Here is an 18,975-nt window from a genome sequence, read left to right as displayed (position 1 = left end):
AGAGCATTACCGGTAAAAACATACATCAGAATAGAAGCCTGACATTTCATCATCTTAGCTAATAAGGCCATTAAAGTGCTGCGTTGAAATGGCAGGTATCAGCGACACACACCGAAATGCATCTATCCGCAGTGCTATGAACACATAAACACACACACACACCTCTGGCTCTGCGTGATACAGGGACATTGGACTGGTTGAACCTGTATTTTTATCCCCGTCCTGACATCCTCTAAGGCACTTATGTAAGACAGAGTGGCAGAGCCTCTTCCTTCCCACATTCACACACGTGACTTCCATGTAGACACACACGCTCATATCCTGACCCGAGCCGAGCAGTGTTCAGAAACAGTCGGCATATCTGCCATTGTGTTTGAAAAAATAAAGGAGTGTAATCTGGGGCTACTGTTCAGTTGAATCAAAGGAAAGATGATGTCTGTCCTCCGGCTGACACCAAGTCCTTTGTGATGTCTTAGCCTGTCTGCCTGTCTGCTAGCCTAGCGTGTCTGTTTATCTCCCTGTCTACTACAGCTACAGTACTGATAGAACAAGCTAGGCTCTGCCTTGGTTAGCAACCAAACCAGAAATTTCCAGTGCAGAAGTTTATAGCTTACTATTCCAGTTAAATTGTTTGAATGCCACACATAATATGTCCCAACTACCTGACAGATATCACTGAAATAGGTGTCCTGAAAAATTACACCTCTCAGTGGCAGCCCTAAAGCCTCTGTTAATATCAAAAAGTGGGGGGCATTTTTTTTTTCTGAAAATGCACATTGGATTTGTATGTGTTTATGTTGTCTGACATGTCTTTTGAGGGCAGGGATGGGGGCAGTCTGAGGCATTAATGCATTTTTATTTAAAAAGTCTGGTGTCTTAACATTAACCTTTTTCAACAGAAGCAGAAATGCTACATTTTTGGTGGAGTAAGACGCTGTTCTAGTGTGGATGAAAAGCATAAATGTAGCTAAATTAATTTCAAACAAAAACGTTTTAGTGTGGATGTGGCAAAGCGGAGTCCAAATGAAGTTAGCAAAAATGGCTCAAAATTGCTTTCAGCACCTTTAAAGGAGAAGATACACACAAGTCTTCATTGAGCAAGTGGTTTTATTAACAATTGTAAAAAAAAGTTCAATGTTTTGAAATGTTTAAAGACTTAAGAGCTAGCCTACTCCATATGTCCATAAAGAGTATCCCAATAATTTTCATCCAGCTGTGCTAAAATACAAAATATAACAACTAGGACACAAAACACCTGTTCTCCAAGCTACTGTAACTGAACCATGTAGTAACAGGTTTATAAAAGCAATAAGGCTCTCAAGGCTGTGCTACATTGTGAATCATCAACTTTTAGCTTTAAATACTGTAAATTCACAATACAGCACAGTTCATACCTTATTGCTTAATTAGTGTGAACTTTGCATTACACAAAACTATTTCCTGATTAAGTACTTAAAGATTTCTGAGCAGCTGGAAGCCTGATGGGTGTTTTGTTTTGTTTTGTTTTGTTTCTTTTTAGTTTAAGAAATTCTTTAGTAATTTTGCCTTTCAAAATACTCTTTAACTACTTTATTATAAGGAAACATAGCTACACTGTCTCTTTAATATTAAACCCAACAATATGAAATATGTGAAGGAACAATTACCCTTCTCAAATGAAAACCAGAGTTTAAGTAGAGGAGAATAATAAAACAGCATTTAAGTGCTGGTGAAAGGATTGAATAAGAAGGACAAGCCTTTAATTGGCCATCAAGACACAACAGGTCTCAGGAACCAGAATGAAAGTTGTCCACTTTCACGTTCCGATTCTGGAATATTCAAAGCTCTCTTCCCATGAGGTTTGAGCATTTTTCTTTTTCTGAGAGAACAGTGCACAGCAGGAGCAGGAAACAGACTTAATATGTCTCCCCTCCCATGCGCGCACACACAAAAACACATGCAAATAAACACGTGAACGCACAACGCAAACCAATCAAGACCTGCTTGCAATGGCTATTTTGTCCCTTTCTGTCACTCTATCCCTCTTTGCTGCAGAGATGAATGGCACAAGACCTGTTTACATACATATCCTGAGAGCTTTACAGATGGCCTCCTATCAGCTTTTTTCAGTTTGTCACATTGGATTATGTGAACGTTTACAAAGACTAAAAATCAAGGCAAGGAAATTGATCCAAAACCTCCATCTCCAATGGGAGACTGTAATGTCTGCCTAACCGCCTTTCTTTTGGTACTGTGCAATTAGTTTGCCAGACAGTAAAGCTATTTTTGCTGAGATGTTAAAGAACAATTAGGGAGAGCAGAGAAACGTTACAAGAACAATTTAGGATATTTTTGATGGCTTCTCATCATGCACAACTAAATAGATTTGTTGTTTATTCCTCTTTCATATAGTTAAACAGTGTGCACGTGTGTTACTCAAAACACACTTGCACACACAAGGGTGGTGTCAGATGGGGGAAAAATGTGTTAACCTTTCTAAATATGCCTATTTTGATAAAGGAGAGTCTGACTCCAGAGTGCAGATGAAGAGTATTTTTTGAAGTGCAAAAATAAGCACAGCTGAATTTCAGCTTAGATCATTTTTTTTTTCCACCTCATCTCTATTATTTTCCACTCTTGAATCTATCAGCAGGAAACATTAACGCTTTTTCTTCACTCTCACTGCAGATCTTGATCTGAATTACACTACATCCAGTCAGAGAGGAAGATAAATATAAAAATGGTTGACTTATAGAGTCAGCTTAGAACTAGCTACAATCAGGTCATGATTGCTTTTTTATTCCATGTTTATTTATTTTAGGTTTTTCCCCCTTCTATCCTCGTTTTTAGTCTGAGGTTATATGACAGTTTTGTCTGTCATTGAGAGACCTCATTGGCTGTTTCCAAAAATCTGTTGCTTTATATCATACAGCACACAATGCAGGAGTCATTAGTCAGGATGCACCAAAATTTTCACCACCAAATTGTTTTTAATAAAACAGTATATAATGCAATTTTGGATTTTGGTTGAAAAAGAAAATAGATGTAAAATCTTGGCAGAAAATGTGAACAGAACTGTTATTTTAATCTTTAAATTGGAGAAAAAGTAGAGGACATGTGGTATTATCCATGTTTAATCATATTTAATGTAAACGCCAGCTGATGATGAATGATATATTGGGGGAAAGGCAGTTGCTTTTACAGTTCATGAGATTCATATTGTATAATAATACAATATTTTAAAAGTTGTTGGAGATGAGGTGTTATTGGATTAATGCCAAATAAAGAAACAATAATATAGTATAATATTAATACAATTGTTAATTTATTCCCAACAAAGGCTAATTAAAAAAATCCCCATTTTCTGTTTAATTTTCTGGCATGTCCGGAATTTTTGGTTTCAGTCAACAATATTCGTTTAGCGCATCACTAGACATTAAGCTTTAGCATGTCTGTCCAGACAGTCTGAGAAGGTCAGGCTTGTTTGTTTTAAAAGGTGTAAAAGCTAAAGTTGTCAACATGCTGCACTGACTGTCATCCACTGACTGTTGTTTGTTCCCTTGGAGTGCTTTAAAGGAAGCTGCCCTACACACACAAATATGCATATCCTCAATCTTCGTGACAGTCAGAATATGACACAATTTCTAGATGTCAACCAACCCCCTTAAAATTACACACGCACACACACACACACATTCTTTATGCAAATTTATGAATACATTTATCTGCGGTGTGGAACTATCTTAAAATAAAAAGTTTGAGGCTGAAAAGCAGCAAAAACTGGGGGCCTCCTCTGTTCCCTCTTCCCCAGGGCCAGCAAGCTCCTCTTCAAACACCTGCTCTTAAAAGTGTACGGCTAAACCAGTGGCAAAGCTGTTTGCCATGACAGTCGCTCCATGCTGAAGGGCTCACATTGTTACCCTGTCAAGTTGAGCCAACCATCAAAACGCACAGCCAAACTCAACAATATCACTGATAGAGTGAGGGGGAGGGAAGGGGGAAAGAAAGCTACTGAAAGTGTAGAGATGCATAAACAGTTCTTCTGTAAGTGTGTCATGCATTGTATTATTTAGAATCTGTATGAGATCATTTGAAGCTAATAGTTGTTCCAGTTGGAACATCTACTAAATGTTTTTCCAAACCCCTTACAGCAAAAACAAAAAAACAAAAATGACAGTATTTTTTGCTTGTTTGCTGGTAAAAGTATCTAAACATTCTTAAAAAAAATATAAATTGACATGAAAATCAAGATTTTGTATGAAAAATGGACTATAAAAAGACTACTGTAAGATAGTAGAATATACGTATAATATATAATGGCGAATATATATTAAATTACATTCATTGTTCTCACCCATTGGCATTTGTTTTTCTTGTTTTAAATGTAAACCTGATTATATGATTATGATTATACAGCAGTTTTATTAGTGCAGAGGTTAGTGCACTTGCTCCTCACAAAGAACTTCATAAAGTTCTCTATTTAATAAATTATTTTGCAAACAAATAATGATTTGTTGATGTTAAAGTTTGCTAATCCATTATGGTTAAATGTTGTTGAAGTCCATCAAACTAAATTATGTTTGATTTTTAGGAATTAGTAAATAGTTTTATGTATGAGATCCCACAGTCTTCAACAGCTTCTGTTTCCACAGATAATCAGCAACATGGAGCCTCCTGTGACGAATGGTCCAAACTCAGCTACGGCCAACGGGCCCTCTAGCAACAGCCGCAGCTGCCCCTCACCCATGCAGACCGGGTGCTCTAATGATGACAGCAAGACCAACCTCATCGTCAACTACCTGCCCCAGAACATGACCCAGGAAGAGTTCCGCAGCCTCTTCGGCAGCATTGGCGAGATCGAGTCTTGCAAGCTTGTTCGAGACAAAATCACAGGTACTAACAAAGACGGGGAACTACAAAAGATCACAATTTATTGATTACAATGGTGAGCTATGTACAGTGGGGGCAGGAGAGACCTGATGTTTTGAGTATCTCAACCAGCCCAACAAAGCAAAATTGGTTCAACCAATTTCATGTGTTTGGGACAGGACTTTCAGTTTTTTTAACCAATGGAGGATGAGGGGATTGTTTGGGAAACATGTCTGAAAACCATCATTATTTTTTGCCATTATTTTAGCAATTGCATTTGGTGGCGCTAGTGGAACATAAATTGTACACTTTTTAATTATTAAATCCAATTAACTCTCCTCATGAATTAAGCACCACGTGATGTTTAACATGTCATATAAATGAAAAATTAGGTACACTATTTTACAATATTCAGCGTTGAAGATAAACTGCCTTCAGGAACCAGCAACCTTGCATCTTCCTGAATAATTGGCAACCAGCTATTATACTACTATAATACTTCATAGGAAAATCATAATCAAAAATGTCTTACACCAGGGGTGCTCACACTTTTATGGCATGAGATCTATTTTTTCATAATGCTATTACTGTAATATCTACCTTGTACAATATAAAAATTAATTGTAGGCAGTGTTGTCACAACATTTCAGTAGTCAGAAAAAATACCAGTGAAATATGACGATTCTCGATGAAAAAAAATAATCATTGTCAAGTTCTTCTCAATTAATTATTTAAGACAAGGAAACAGTCAGCAATAAAATAAGAACAAAGAAACAAATTAAGAAAATAGTGCTTAAAAATTTTAACAGCAATATCAAGTATTCAAGTAGACATTCTTATATTCTTGTGAATTAAAGGTCTTCACTGTATGATTATAATACATTAATATTTTATTTGAAAGCCACTAAATTATTCAGCAAAAAGCAATGAATGGTTTTCTTGTTTTCTTGACCGTTTGATCTATTAACGGGTTTGACCAGTGGTTGTCTTGCGATCGAGCAGTCAACGTAATGAGCACCCCTGTCTCACACAGTCTTATACTGAAACCATCCCAATTACTTGGGATTCTGTTCGACACAATTGTATAAGATCAGACTGCAATTTCGGGAAATTCGGGGTGTTCAAAACATTGGGCGACAAAGGCTAGTCTTGTTTACAGAACCCAGACAGAAAGGGAGAGGGAGAAAGAGGACATAAAATTGTTTAAGCAGCACTCTGTTAATCAGAGTTCTAATCCCACCATAGTGACTATGTGGGTGGTTAGCAGATGGATGGGAAGGCTGCTCAGAGGTAATGCCAGATAATGGCCTCCATTTTATATCTTACTTAGTGACACTTCGCTCTGGATAATCTCATTAAAACAGGGCCAAGCCTAAAGCCACTGGTTCTGAGACAAAAGGAGAGAGAAAGAGACGCTTGGCTCTTGACCACATTTTGAAGGATTTCATTGCCAAGCAGTCAGATGGTTGAGAAAGAGAATCGTCATTAGAAACATCGTCATGAGAGTTAACAAATGTCCATTTTTCAGTTTGCAAGTTTACATGTGGGAAATTCACTAAAAGTCTTGGGGAATACATTAACGAACACCAAATGGAACCTAGGAATGTATTTTATTAAATTGATTGTAGTCCAAAACAATAAGGTTGGGGAATCTGATTTAAGCGGCGGGTCTTAATGCTTTTCCTTGTTATGGCTGAGGAACACAGAGTGCATCATAAATCCTTCTCTTACTGCACTGCACTCTTGCACCAGGTTCCCAGGGGTGCAATTTTCCAGTTCAGAATTTTAAGCAAAGGCAGCAACAAGGCTGGTTGTTCTGTCTACTTCCATCATTAGCTGCTGTCGGGGGTTCAAAATAGATTGTAGGTAACAGAGTTTAAGAGCACGGATTGTATCCAAACCTTGATGTCATAATATTTGACCGGATCAATCTTCCCGAGTTCCGCACCCGGCTTTCATCTATAGGGTATGGACGTCAACGAGAAGTCACTTCTCAGCTTTTCAAAGAATTTTGACATACGAGAGAGCCTTCTACATGGCAGTTGAAAAGCTAGAGAGAGACGGCTCCTTCGACAAGGTGAGAAGCATTGGGCCTTTGCAGAATAATAGACAGGCTTCTTCATTTCCCTTTTTTCCATCCCCCGCTCCTGTCAGCTTTGATGAGACGCAATGCAGTGAAGTACCGTTTGCCTCGGCTACTGTTCTCTTGGCTTGTCAAGCCCGGGTGACTTCCGACTGCTGAAGTGCCACCCCAGATTGTTTATCCGTCCTTCTCTTTCCCCCGCTTGTACTTTTAAATATACATATACACACACACTCTAATTTTTTCCTTCTGACCTCTGGCTCTGTGCATGCAATACACCTGAGACCTGAGGCTCAATCTTTTATTTAATATAGTCATACACGCATACAGGATCTCAACATTGAGTCAGTCTGGGATTACATAAAGAGACAGAAGCAATTGAGACAGCCTAAATATGTAGAACTGTGGCAAGTTCTCCAAGATGATTAGAGCAGTCTATCTGCCAACAACCTAAAAACTGTGTGCAAGTGTTTACCTAGGAAAACTGGTGATGTTTTAAAGGCATAGTGCGGTCTCACAGGGTATTGAATACTTTTTTTTATGTTTACTGCAATTTGTATGATGCTAATTGATTCCAGACCAAACCAACAAAATTTAAACCTAAATCATGTATCACAGATTCTTTTACTTAGACTGAGGCACACATTCAGCAAGACTTTAACACTGCTAATCAGCAAATCAGGGTATCTGCAATTGTTAAATACTCAATACATGTTTTCCAATTTTTAACTAAATGAGTTCTTGCAAGAATGACATTTATAGGTGCTCTCAGTAATGTTTCCTATTAAAAAGAAATTAATTGTAATTTTTAAATAAATGTATAAAATCACAACCACTCACATGAGATGAGGACTCTATTCATATCAGTAACCTTATAAAAGCACCATAGGGGCTGCCATTTTAGAATCACATGACCAGCTAAATACTACTCGCTTAATCTCTTTAACCATCTTGTTATTAGACACTTTCACTTTTGGATTAAAGTAATCATAGCTGATTGTGAATAGTGCATTTCTATAATGGGATCTGTAACTGAAAACTATTGATTTTGAATGATGCTGCATCCACACCACTAGGTGTCACTGTAAGTCCAAGATGACACAAACAAGTTACTGAATGCACCTTTAATCATATGTATCAGATTTTATATAATAAAAAAATATTTTGTATTATATTGGTTTATGTTTGGATATCTCTTTTACAAATTTTAATTAAATTCAACAAATGTTGGATTTTGCTGATAACGATAATAAGATGTTCGAAGAAAACTGAAAACTGACTATATTGGAAGAATATTTTTTAAATCTATACATTGAATGTGTTTAAAAATGAGGGGGCAGTCCAGATAAAATCAACAAGAGTTCAAACTAAATTAAATCATGCAGTTTATTGTGAACACAAAATTCCAAGAATAACCAGAATAAAATACAATTTGGTGCATAAAGAGGGATGTTTTACTATAAACTAGCAGGAAGGACATGGGGGACTCTTATTTTGAAATTGATGTGCTCCTATATGCTCACACAAACAGACGAGGAAAACAGCATATTAGCCTGCAAAACTAAACACTTTAAAGTAAAAAATTGTCATATAACAAATATAAGCAGTAAGCCATCAACATTAGAGAAACAGCGTTCGCTTGTCATAAATACCCAGTACACACTGATTTTGAACAGCTCTGAAAGCGCTGGAAATGCAGCATCATGAGAACAGAGACTCGTCTTCACTCTGAAGCAAACAGCACATGCTGACAATATATGTATTTAATTCAATCGCAGCACAGGACATGTCAACATTTCTAAAGTATTTCATGTCAACTACGCTTACCCAAACACACATTTATCATTAGCAGATGAACCACAAATAAAACAAATGACAAAAATCCTTGAATTTCTTGTTGATTCATTGCACAAAATAAATCTGAGATTGATTTATTTCTGTATACTCAGAAATAACAGCAGCCCAATATTTATCAGCGAATATGTAAACTGTCAGCAGAAACGACTTCATCACATTTCTCTCAGTGGGAGAAGCATTTCAGAACTCATTATTGCAAGGATTGTGTCAAGATGCAGAGGAAAGCAGATGGTTATGTTGCTAACATAGCGGAAAGCCTTTGTTTTTAAAGGTTCGACTCAAGCTGCAAATCCCCTACTCAAAATGCACACATCTCAAGCCCAGTGTTGCTACCTCAGCAACACCCGGTTCGGTGCTAATAGTGAGGATAAACACAGCCTGTAGGGAGCAATGGTGATTTTCTTGTGAGCCAGGAAGCATATTGAATGAAAAGTTTTAATGGAATACATTAAGAAAGTGTTAAAGCTTCTGGCTATCAGCACAAAGAAAAATGGAAAAGACTGATTGAGCACTGGGTCGAAGAGGAAAAAGAATTGGATACTTGTCAGTTTCTCTGGCTTGGCAGATCCCTTTCTGTGTGAAAATTAACACAATTGTGTTTATAATGATACAGCAAAAAAGGACACACTCAGGCAAGGATGTGAATTGATTGTGTCTATGATTTTCCATATGATGAGGAGAGAAAAAAAAAAAAGAGCAACTGAATATAATCTTCTGTTCATATTCTTGAAGCAGTAAATAATTACTGCACGATTAAAAATGGCTTCTGAGAAACAGCACCAACCCCCCTGTGGTTTAGGCCGCTCCCTGTGTAGCACAAAAGCGAGCGGCACATGCTATTGCTTCCAGCCTTCTTCGTCGCCTGCTATTTTGCTTAATTATTTTCCCCTTCTCGGCCAATCCACAGATGCCTTTGTTGGTATTTAATGGCTTGGCACAGGCAGCGGTGCTGCTATTAGTTCACTCTGTGTTTAACACTTATGTAGCTTACATCAAAAAGCCTGTCTGCTTTGTGCTTCTGCTTGTTCAGGTACACAGCCCACTCACGCACCCAGCCATCTGTCACGCTGCTGACCTGAATGCAGTGTTCGTTGTCCGTTGCCAAGCTTAGCGCATGATAACCTGTGTCTAGGTGAGCTGACATCAATATGGAACAATATATGACTTCTGTCTCTATTCTGACCAAAGAGCAACCCAATCAACTTTAAGAAATCATTTACAGACCAATAAAAATTATTCTAGCATAATTTACTCTCTCTCATGTCAGTCCAAACCTGTATGACTGTCTTTCTTCAGTGTAACACAAGCCTTACGGTATTGATTGTATGAGGAACAGATTGAATTTAAGTAGTTATTCACTGAAAATCTTGACATCCACCCTAACTTTCCATAATAGCGAGGTCTGATACATAAATGGATCTCTCTTTTGGGCTCAGATCTTTTAATAAATCAATTTAACCAGTTCACAAATCTGGTCTAAATGATTTTTAGGTGCTCAATTTGTCATTTTGTAGATTGATAAACCCAGTCCTTATTCACTGTCATTATATGTTTAAAAACAATGGCCAGGATATTCTTCAATTATTCACCTTTTCTGTTTCACACAAGATATAATGTCATTTAAGTTTGGAACGACACAAGGTTGAGTAAAAAATGACAGAATATAAATTTTTCTGTTAATAATTCTTTAACTACCAAGAACAACTGCCATCTGAATTTAAGCCAGTAAGATGTCTTCCCATTCCTTTCTACTGGAACACACAACAACACAGATGAAAAACTGCAGGTAAAACAAGAAAATGTGGCTAAACCGTATCTAAAAAGTGCAGTCATATAGGTGATATGGAAAAAAAATCCAATAGAATAGCAGGAATAAGCTACTTCAGTATTTGGGAACATGAAGTTTCTCAGTGCTAAAAAAAATATAATTCAGTGCTGTGATTTGTTCTACATTCAGCCTTGAGTAAACAAAGTAAATTAGTTGTTGTTATTTAGGGTAAAACATTTAGACCCTCATTTACATTGTTTGAAAATGAACTTTCTGTCACCATCCCAATTTCACTGACAAACAGAAGCACTGAACAGACCAATCTCCATCTGTTTTTTGTTTTTTCACAGAAGGCCATTTACCTTCTATTGGGTTATATAAAATGTTCATGGGGAGAAATTTACTTAATGTCCTCTATTTTATCCCTTTTTCTTATTTCTTCTGGTTCACATACCATTTGGGAGGTCTATTTGAATGCCAGTGGGCAGTGACATTATTACTTTTTTAACCTGATCTGATGATTTTCCGTAAATAACCATCAGCCTTTCAGTGCCATGACCTAGCCCTTGCTTGACAACACATTGAGCTGTGAGGCTAATGCAGTTGACATGGGTTTGAATCTGGTTTATGACATTTCCCAATCCCATTTGCCCACCCTCTTACTCCCCATTTCATCCCATCTCATCTACCTATAAATGAAAGTGGCAAAACTGGCCAAAAATAAAACATAAAATGTATGTTTTTATGCTTATGCTCATATGTCATATGAGCTGAAGAATAGCAAGCGAGCACAAGGTGGTCCCAAAAAGCGCTACAAGGACACCTTTAAAGCTTCATTGAAGAGCTTTGGATTCGACCTGAAAAGCTGGGAATCCCTAGCACAGGACCGACCTGCCTGGAGAAGAAAAGTACAGGACGGTGCAGTCCTCTGTGAGAGTAGGAGAAGCTCCTGTGCTATCTTGAAGAGGCAGCAGCGCAAATCTACCAAGGAAGGGTGTGTGGCTGCACCTCAGAGCTCTACATCCTCCCTGACCTGTCCAGTGTGCCACAGAGAATTCCGGGCTCGGACTGGCCTCTTCAGCCATCTGCGCACTCATCAAATCCCAACAAAATGACAAACGTGCCATGGTCATCATCAACTTTGATGGACGAACAAGAAGAAAGGAGAAGATCTTTTTTTTTAAACTCACCAAGTCAGCATTCAACCATACTGTATATGATCTAGAACTTATCTTAAAGGTGAAGAGTGTATGTTTAAGTTCAAATACATTCTCCAGTTTTTTCTCCCAAATAATTTTACAAGTACATGAAGTGCTGCTGAGGTTAGTCACAAACATTACCTTGCGGTTAGCTTGGGATTAGCCTCTGGCTCCATGCAGCTCCAGCAGTTCCAAGTAAGCGTGGGATCTCAGCACTCACTAGGGTGGCTGCTAGTGTTGTCATCTTGTATGCGGGGTCTGACGCCGCTTCGTTGGGGTGTCCCAGATTTACAGGAGCTCCTTTCGTTTCCACATGCACACTCCTCCCAGACAGCCCACACACTCTAGGCTACACGCCAACATGCCACAGGCTCCAGCACGGCAGAGGGGGGAACTGGGGGCTGGAGATTCCTGTGTCTTCCAGCTGTCGCCAGCTTAGCACAGCAAAAATACAATCCACATATTCAGTTACAGTATAAAGCTTATAAGGGAGTGAGGTGTTAAATGGTATGGTAAAGACATTACAAAAAATGGCAGCAACATTGAGTTGGCCCGAACGGAATCTGTGCAAGCAACTTTTTAGAAAGCTTAAGATTTTTACAGAATTTTTAACACTTCATTTTTTTGTATTTGTTTTTTAAATATTTCTGGCTAATTTGATTATGCAGTCCTCTTACCTTTGTTTATAACATGTGATATACATTTTCTTGCTAAACAATACTGAAATTGTAAAAGAATTCTGTCTGGGCCTACCAATGAGTTGAACCTTCTGTAGCAATTTAATAGTGTAAAAACTTTCCTTAGCTCAAGTGAACAAAATAAAACCACAACAAACAAAAACCGTTAAAGGAGTGTTTCAGCTTCAACACAAGTTTACATTTACTTTTATGCATTTGGCGGATGTTTTTATCCAAAGCGACTTACAGTGCACTTATTTCAGGGGAAAATCCCCCCAGAGCAACCTGGAGTTAAGTGCCTTGCTCAAGGACACTATGGTGGTGGCAGTGGGGATCGAACCAGCCACTTTCTGATTACCAGTTATGTGCTTTAGCCCACTACGCCACCACCACTCCGAGTTAAACTCAATCGCTGGTATTTGTGGCCTAACGTCGATTACCAAATAAACAAAAAAACAAACAAATAAAACACTCTAAACAAAAACCGTGGTTACTGTCAGGCACTGACAATGGAAGTGAATGGGCCAGTTTTTACTCATTAAATTATACACTTTCCAACATATAGCGACAAGACGTAAATATTATATGTGATAACATGATTTAAGCATGATAGAATCACTTACTAACCTTATCTGTGTAAAGTTATTTCCAATATTACAACTTTATTGTTGTATTTTAACAGGGTTTACCAACGCTGGTAAACCCTGTTATCTGGTAAATACTGTAAAACCAGTATATCCCTGATTTTATTACACAGAAATTATGTCAACATGTATAATGTTTACAACTTGCGGCTATACTTTTGAAACAGTGTGTATTTTAATGTTTATGGACTGGCCATAAATTCCCTTCCACTACGAGTGGCTTAATAACCAAATGACCTTTAGTAAATAACAGTTTTTGTTTGTTTGTTTGTTTGTTTTTTTTAAATGAGGGATGAATTTAAATAATTGTTGTGGTAATTATGTGGCAAATGCTTTTGATTGAGATTAAATTATATTGAATCTGGAACAGTTCTATAATCAATCTGTAAGGACAGGTAAAACAGACAATTCTTACTTTCCAGTGTTCATTACTCATGCCATTATATGTATTCATATAGTATTTTGATAACAAAACTTGCAGGCAGGTATGTAAGTAAGGGAACAGGTCTTAAGTCTATGCTAGGTCAGGTGAGCTAATGGGTTTACACAACCTCTTAGTGAAATATGAATCTCTAATGCAAATCCAATCAGAATGATGCTTTTGTCTGAGAGAGCACTTAGAGACCCCTTAAGTGTTTTATGTACAAATGGGCTGAATTAAGGCTATTAGATACAATGATAAACTGCATTAGGAATAGAGTTATCCCATTGCACCTTACATTATCTAATTACACTTCAGTCAGCTTTTGTCTCTTTTGATGGAAGATCACTAAGCTAATTAGAAAAAGTCGTGAAGTCATAAATTGACCTCTTCTGGAATTGTATAAGTCGTAATGGGAAATGATGCAACTGTGTGTTTACAGCTGCCAATAACAGAACAGAATAGAATGAAAATGTCCTTAATATTTCTTTTTGAAATGCAGTTTCTGTCTCAAGATGCTGTAGCAACAAGGGCACAATGTCAGGCAAGCAACAGCGGTGATACATTTGTTTTGACAAATCTAAATGTTTTTTTCATTCCTTCCCCATCCCTAAATGTGACTAAATTTAAGTCTGACCAAACAGATTTTCCTGTTCGTAGCCAGAGAGCTTCACAATATCAAGGTGCTTTAGCATCAAATGTTCATACAAATGTCATCTTGCATCTGTCTTGCTGTTCTCTCCCACACAAATGCAAGTTTCAGCTTTTCCACTTTATTCAAGCTTAGGGGAACTGCAAATGTCGACACAACATGGCTGTTAGAGGGTTTGGAGGGGAGGGGTGTGTGTAGCTGGAGGCAATGTTGTGTTTGCTACAACGTTCATCTCATTTTCAATCAATGGAAGCATTGGGCCTTTAAATCAATCAACAATTTATCAACAATTGATGTAGAGAGATGGAGAAATTAGTAAGGATCTAGTGCAAAGACTTTTAGCTGGCTGCCAAGCAGCCAAACTGTGAAAATCAGTCAAATATTGCATATTTCATGTGCAAAGCTTTGATGATAAATGATGCTGAGCGCCAAGGAATGTGTGTGCAGAGTTAAAGTAAATGATATGTAACAAAAAGTAAAAGGATTATGTGTGTGTGTATGTGAGACCGAGGAGGGACACTCACCAGACACACACTTGTTTTATCATCTCACACACTCTGTCTCCTGCTGCTGGGGGAAGAGGCGTAATGGTTCAAATGCAGCACCTCCAAATGGAGCCTATAACCTCAATTTATAGGAGAGAGAAACATCTCATTCCTCCAATTTAACTCAGCATGTTCCTCAAATGCTTCAGAGGAGACCTAGAGAAGGGGCAGCTTACGCCTGCCCTTCCTCATCGTCCTCATCCTCGCTATCATTGAGATGTTGTTGATGGTGATTACAGGAGAAAGGAGGACAGAGGCTTTGGGACCTTGTGATTCCAGTGTAGTGATGTCAAAACTAATGATATCAATAATCTGTTTTCATGCATACATACATTCTGTACTAAAGCAACCACTGTTAGTTCACAAAACATGACAACACACGCATGTGGTACCTAGGCACATCTCTCAGGAACAAAACAGAGCTGTGCATATTATAAATCACATTTTTGGAACAAAAAACGTACGTTGATACACTTACATTTATCCCACGCACCCAGTCCCATATACAAATGTGCTCCAAAACCTAGTGAGCTGCCTATAAGGGCAGCATTTTATTTTCATACACATTCTTCCGACATAAAAGCTGTTTCTAAAATCATATCACATGTACATTATCCTTTGCGGAGAAGGTAATCCTCAAATGAGTTCAGTGAAAAAATAAATCCAAGATGGCAGACGAGGTGAAATAAATGTTGATTATAAATAAACATATTTCATTTAGTATTGAAATGTATAGAAAAACTTAAGTATTACCAGAAATGGATTCTTTTACCCAATATTTGTGAATACTATATATGCTCATACTTATTAGAGTATCACACCATTAGCTTAGCAATTTGCTAACATCAAATTGCGAAGAGTGTAACAGTCGCTGCCCACTTTTTTAGCTGTGTGGGTACCTGAAGTATTTTTCCTATACTTTTTTTCCTTTGGCTTTTCATAAAAATCCTTATCAAAAGAGTTCTATGCCATGAACCAATCTAACCAGCTTTGAGGTGAATCACAACATTACAAACTTTGATTTGAAGGAAAAAAGTGTGTGTACTTATTGTCTTTTATGAGGGAACGAACAACAATCCCATGAAGCATTGCAAATGATGTAATCAAAATAAAAAAAATATAAAAGAAATATATATATATATATAAAATGTTGATTGTAAGTGTAGAATTGGTAAATGAAAAGTACAGTATATTGCAAAATATTCTGATATACATATATAAGTAATTTCAGAGTGTAGGAAGACCAACTCGATTGCGTCATTCACAGTGTTATCATCTGGGTGGGAGTTTTCTCTGCTGTATCATGGATAGTGTAGTTCTTCTTCAGTAATTCTGATATTTAACATGTTTTTTTTTAAAAAAAGAAGTTAAAACAACATGGGCTGATTTCATTCAGACTGTTGCGCTCTATAGAAAGAAATGTATGCATATGTAGAACATTCCAAATCAGTCACTTGCAGTATGAGGTTTCATGATTATTGGGCTGCTGCCTTAAATGGCAGCTGCCTATGTAGGGAGTAGGCAGTTAGGCAGCACACTAGGCTTTGGAACAGCACAACACTCTTGATCACTATTCACTCCTGCTTCAATCGTGTCCCATTCCAATGAAAAGCCCATCAGGAGCCTACACACTAATAGTCATAAGCTGTTTATTTGTGAAAAATATCCTTTTAATTAGTGTTAAGCATTGTCTTTGAAAAAGCCTTTCCACCATTTCCAGATTTGACTGCATGTCTATCCTGCTGGGTAACAGAGAGTGCTCAAAAAATGAAGATCCACACTCATTAAAAGCTCATTAAAACTGCAATACATCATTTCCTTTCTCAATTTTAATTGACAATTAAAATATATAAGTTAATGTAACATTATACTAATTAAACAGCATAGAGGTAATTCTCCTTTGCTGTGCCATTTGAAGTTTATTGCATATTTCTAATGGGCTCTTTGAAAATCAATTCAACCAGTTTTATCGATAATCTCACTTTACAGCAGAGAAAAGGGAATATTCTCTCAGATTTGTTGTAAACAGCGCAATCGGCCCTGCATGCTTATCAAGATGGGCCCAAACACAGCATGGCATAAATAAAAACATTTTTGTTCTGTAAATTAAACATTACATGAACATTTACAGAACAGCTATTATGCTGGATAGCAGAGCGCTGGCTTTGCCATGAAACATTCTCTCTGATTCTCAATAATGAATTCATGAGGCAGACTTGTCCATAACCCTCTCCGGTACCTATGTTGCTGTCCATTGTAGGTAACCCTGGCTGTGCTGAAGAGATTGTGTGTGCTTTGTATTCATGTGCTGTCTCTGAGTGTGTATACAATCTTGTTTTGTGAATAGATATTTTATATTCTTTCTGTGTGTGTAAGTGTGCATACCACATATGTTTGTCCAGATATACGAAGTAGATGCCTTTTACTCATGTATGGATATAACATGTTTGATATTGATTCTTTTAATGTTTTATGTCTACATAGTATGTAGGTGGAACAAGTCTGTGTGTGTTTACATGGTTGCAGTACAGTGTATTTGACTGTTCTGTTATCATAGAGCAGTGGTTTTAAACTGGTTTTTCTTTATGCACTGTACCAAACACTGTATATCAGATGTGTTTATAGCACAAAAGTAAAAAACATTGAAATTGTTTTTATTTATCATACATTTTAAGGCAATAATTCACAGCACAAAAAATCTCTTTTTACGTGTAGCTTAACCCTGGTTCCCTAGGTAGTCCCATTGGGACGTGCCCTGAGTGTCACATGGTCTGAAGCCCTTATACAATCACGGCAATTTATTGGCTGATGGCCCTTAAGGAGTGCCCCTAGGGAGCTACGTCACAGGCTCCATAAAGGCTTCATGCCATTGAGTCAGATTTTCTGCATGAAGTCATGAGCCTATGCAGCTGCTAGAGAGTATGGCCAACTTATGCAGTGTCTCGTTAAAACTCAGGGAACCAGGGTTATTCTTCACGTAACCGAGACATTCCCCTTCATAGGAACTCGAGCTGCTTAGATCAGCAACTGTTGCCAAGGGCTCAAACGTTTCTTTAAAGGCTTAAATCCCTTAGGATGAAAAAGGTCTAAACCTGCATACCTTGTGCATAAAACGAGAGACAAGACAATAACTACTGACAGAGACCCCATTGATAAGGGTATGCTCAGCCACTACATCGGCAACATAGACTTTTAAGCATTGCTGGGGCAACCTCTGCCCCAAAATGCTCTTCTGAATAACCCACCATTCAAAAGAGCGCCCTGTTGAGGGGCCATACCCATAACTTCCACAAGTCTGGCTGAGGGTGCCAAATGCTGCCCCAAGCCTGAGGCAACATGTCTGTTCTGACTGGAATCTCCCAAGGTACCTTCTACAGGAGAGAGACCAGAGTCAGAAACAATACTTGAGATGGCCAAAATGGTGCCATTAACAGAAGCCGAACCTGATCCTCCCCAACTCTCAGCAGAACTGCGTGCAGCAGACTGATCGGTGGAAACACATAAAGACAAGTTGTCGATCATTGATGTGTCAATGCATCGGTCCCTAGGGGTGCCGGGGGCAAGAGGTGTGACATTTCACTTGAAGCTAACAGATCCACTTCCGTTCTGCCGAGTCTTCTCCAGATTTGTTTCATAATCTGAGGATGTAATGTCCACTCACTTGGCATCAAGCCCTGTCTGGACAGGAGATCCACCCCAAAATTCAACCGGCCCAGAACACGCACGGCTTGTAGAGACAGAAGAATGAGCTGTGCCAGCCTCTGTATGGCATGGAACGCACTCTTCCCTGGTGATATAGGACACCACTGTCCTGTTGTTTTAACAGATAAAGACATGGCTGCCCTGAATCTCCAGGAGGAAAGATCTTAATGCCAGCAGCATCGTGAAATCTCCTGAAAGTCTATGTGCCAATATTTCCACTGACCCGTCCAGACCCTGTAGGCTGGACGACCCTCGTATATAGCGCCCCAACCTGTGGAGCAGTCGTCATAACTTTGGCACACTTGGCCCAACGAAACGAAACGCCTGCATCAGTGGCTGAAGTCCCTTTGTGGAGTTCATTCAGCAATGAAAAGGTCTTGCATGCAACATGCCCAGGGGAATGACAGTGGAAGCCACGATCATGAGCCTCAAAAGCCTGTGAAATTTTCTCACAGGGAGAATGCATCCCACTCTGATCAACGCTAGACACTGGCTGAATGATAGAATGTGAGCTTGAGACAGATGCGCCTGCATCACCCTTGAATCTAGCTCAACCCCTAGAAACAGAGTCTGTTGCTT

At 38.3% G+C, this 18,975-nt stretch overlaps 1 protein-coding gene across 2 annotated transcripts in view; it reads left to right on the top strand.

Moving 5' to 3' along the window:
• LOC127630877 (ELAV-like protein 4) overlaps positions 1-18,975 on the top strand; it is a 102,023-nt gene that overhangs the window by 42,201 nt on the left and 40,847 nt on the right. For both annotated transcript variants that reach the window (XM_052108722.1, XM_052108721.1), the window contains exon 3: positions 4,632-4,872. In XM_052108722.1, the coding sequence (XP_051964682.1) occupies positions 4,632-4,872 (241 nt within the window). The remainder of the gene's footprint in view (positions 1-4,631; positions 4,873-18,975) is intronic.

The sequence above is a fragment of the Xyrauchen texanus genome, chromosome 37, assembly GCF_025860055.1.
Source record: "Xyrauchen texanus isolate HMW12.3.18 chromosome 37, RBS_HiC_50CHRs, whole genome shotgun sequence".
NCBI lineage: Eukaryota > Metazoa > Chordata > Actinopteri > Cypriniformes > Catostomidae > Xyrauchen > Xyrauchen texanus.
This window is presented reverse-complemented; position numbering and strand designations above follow the sequence as displayed.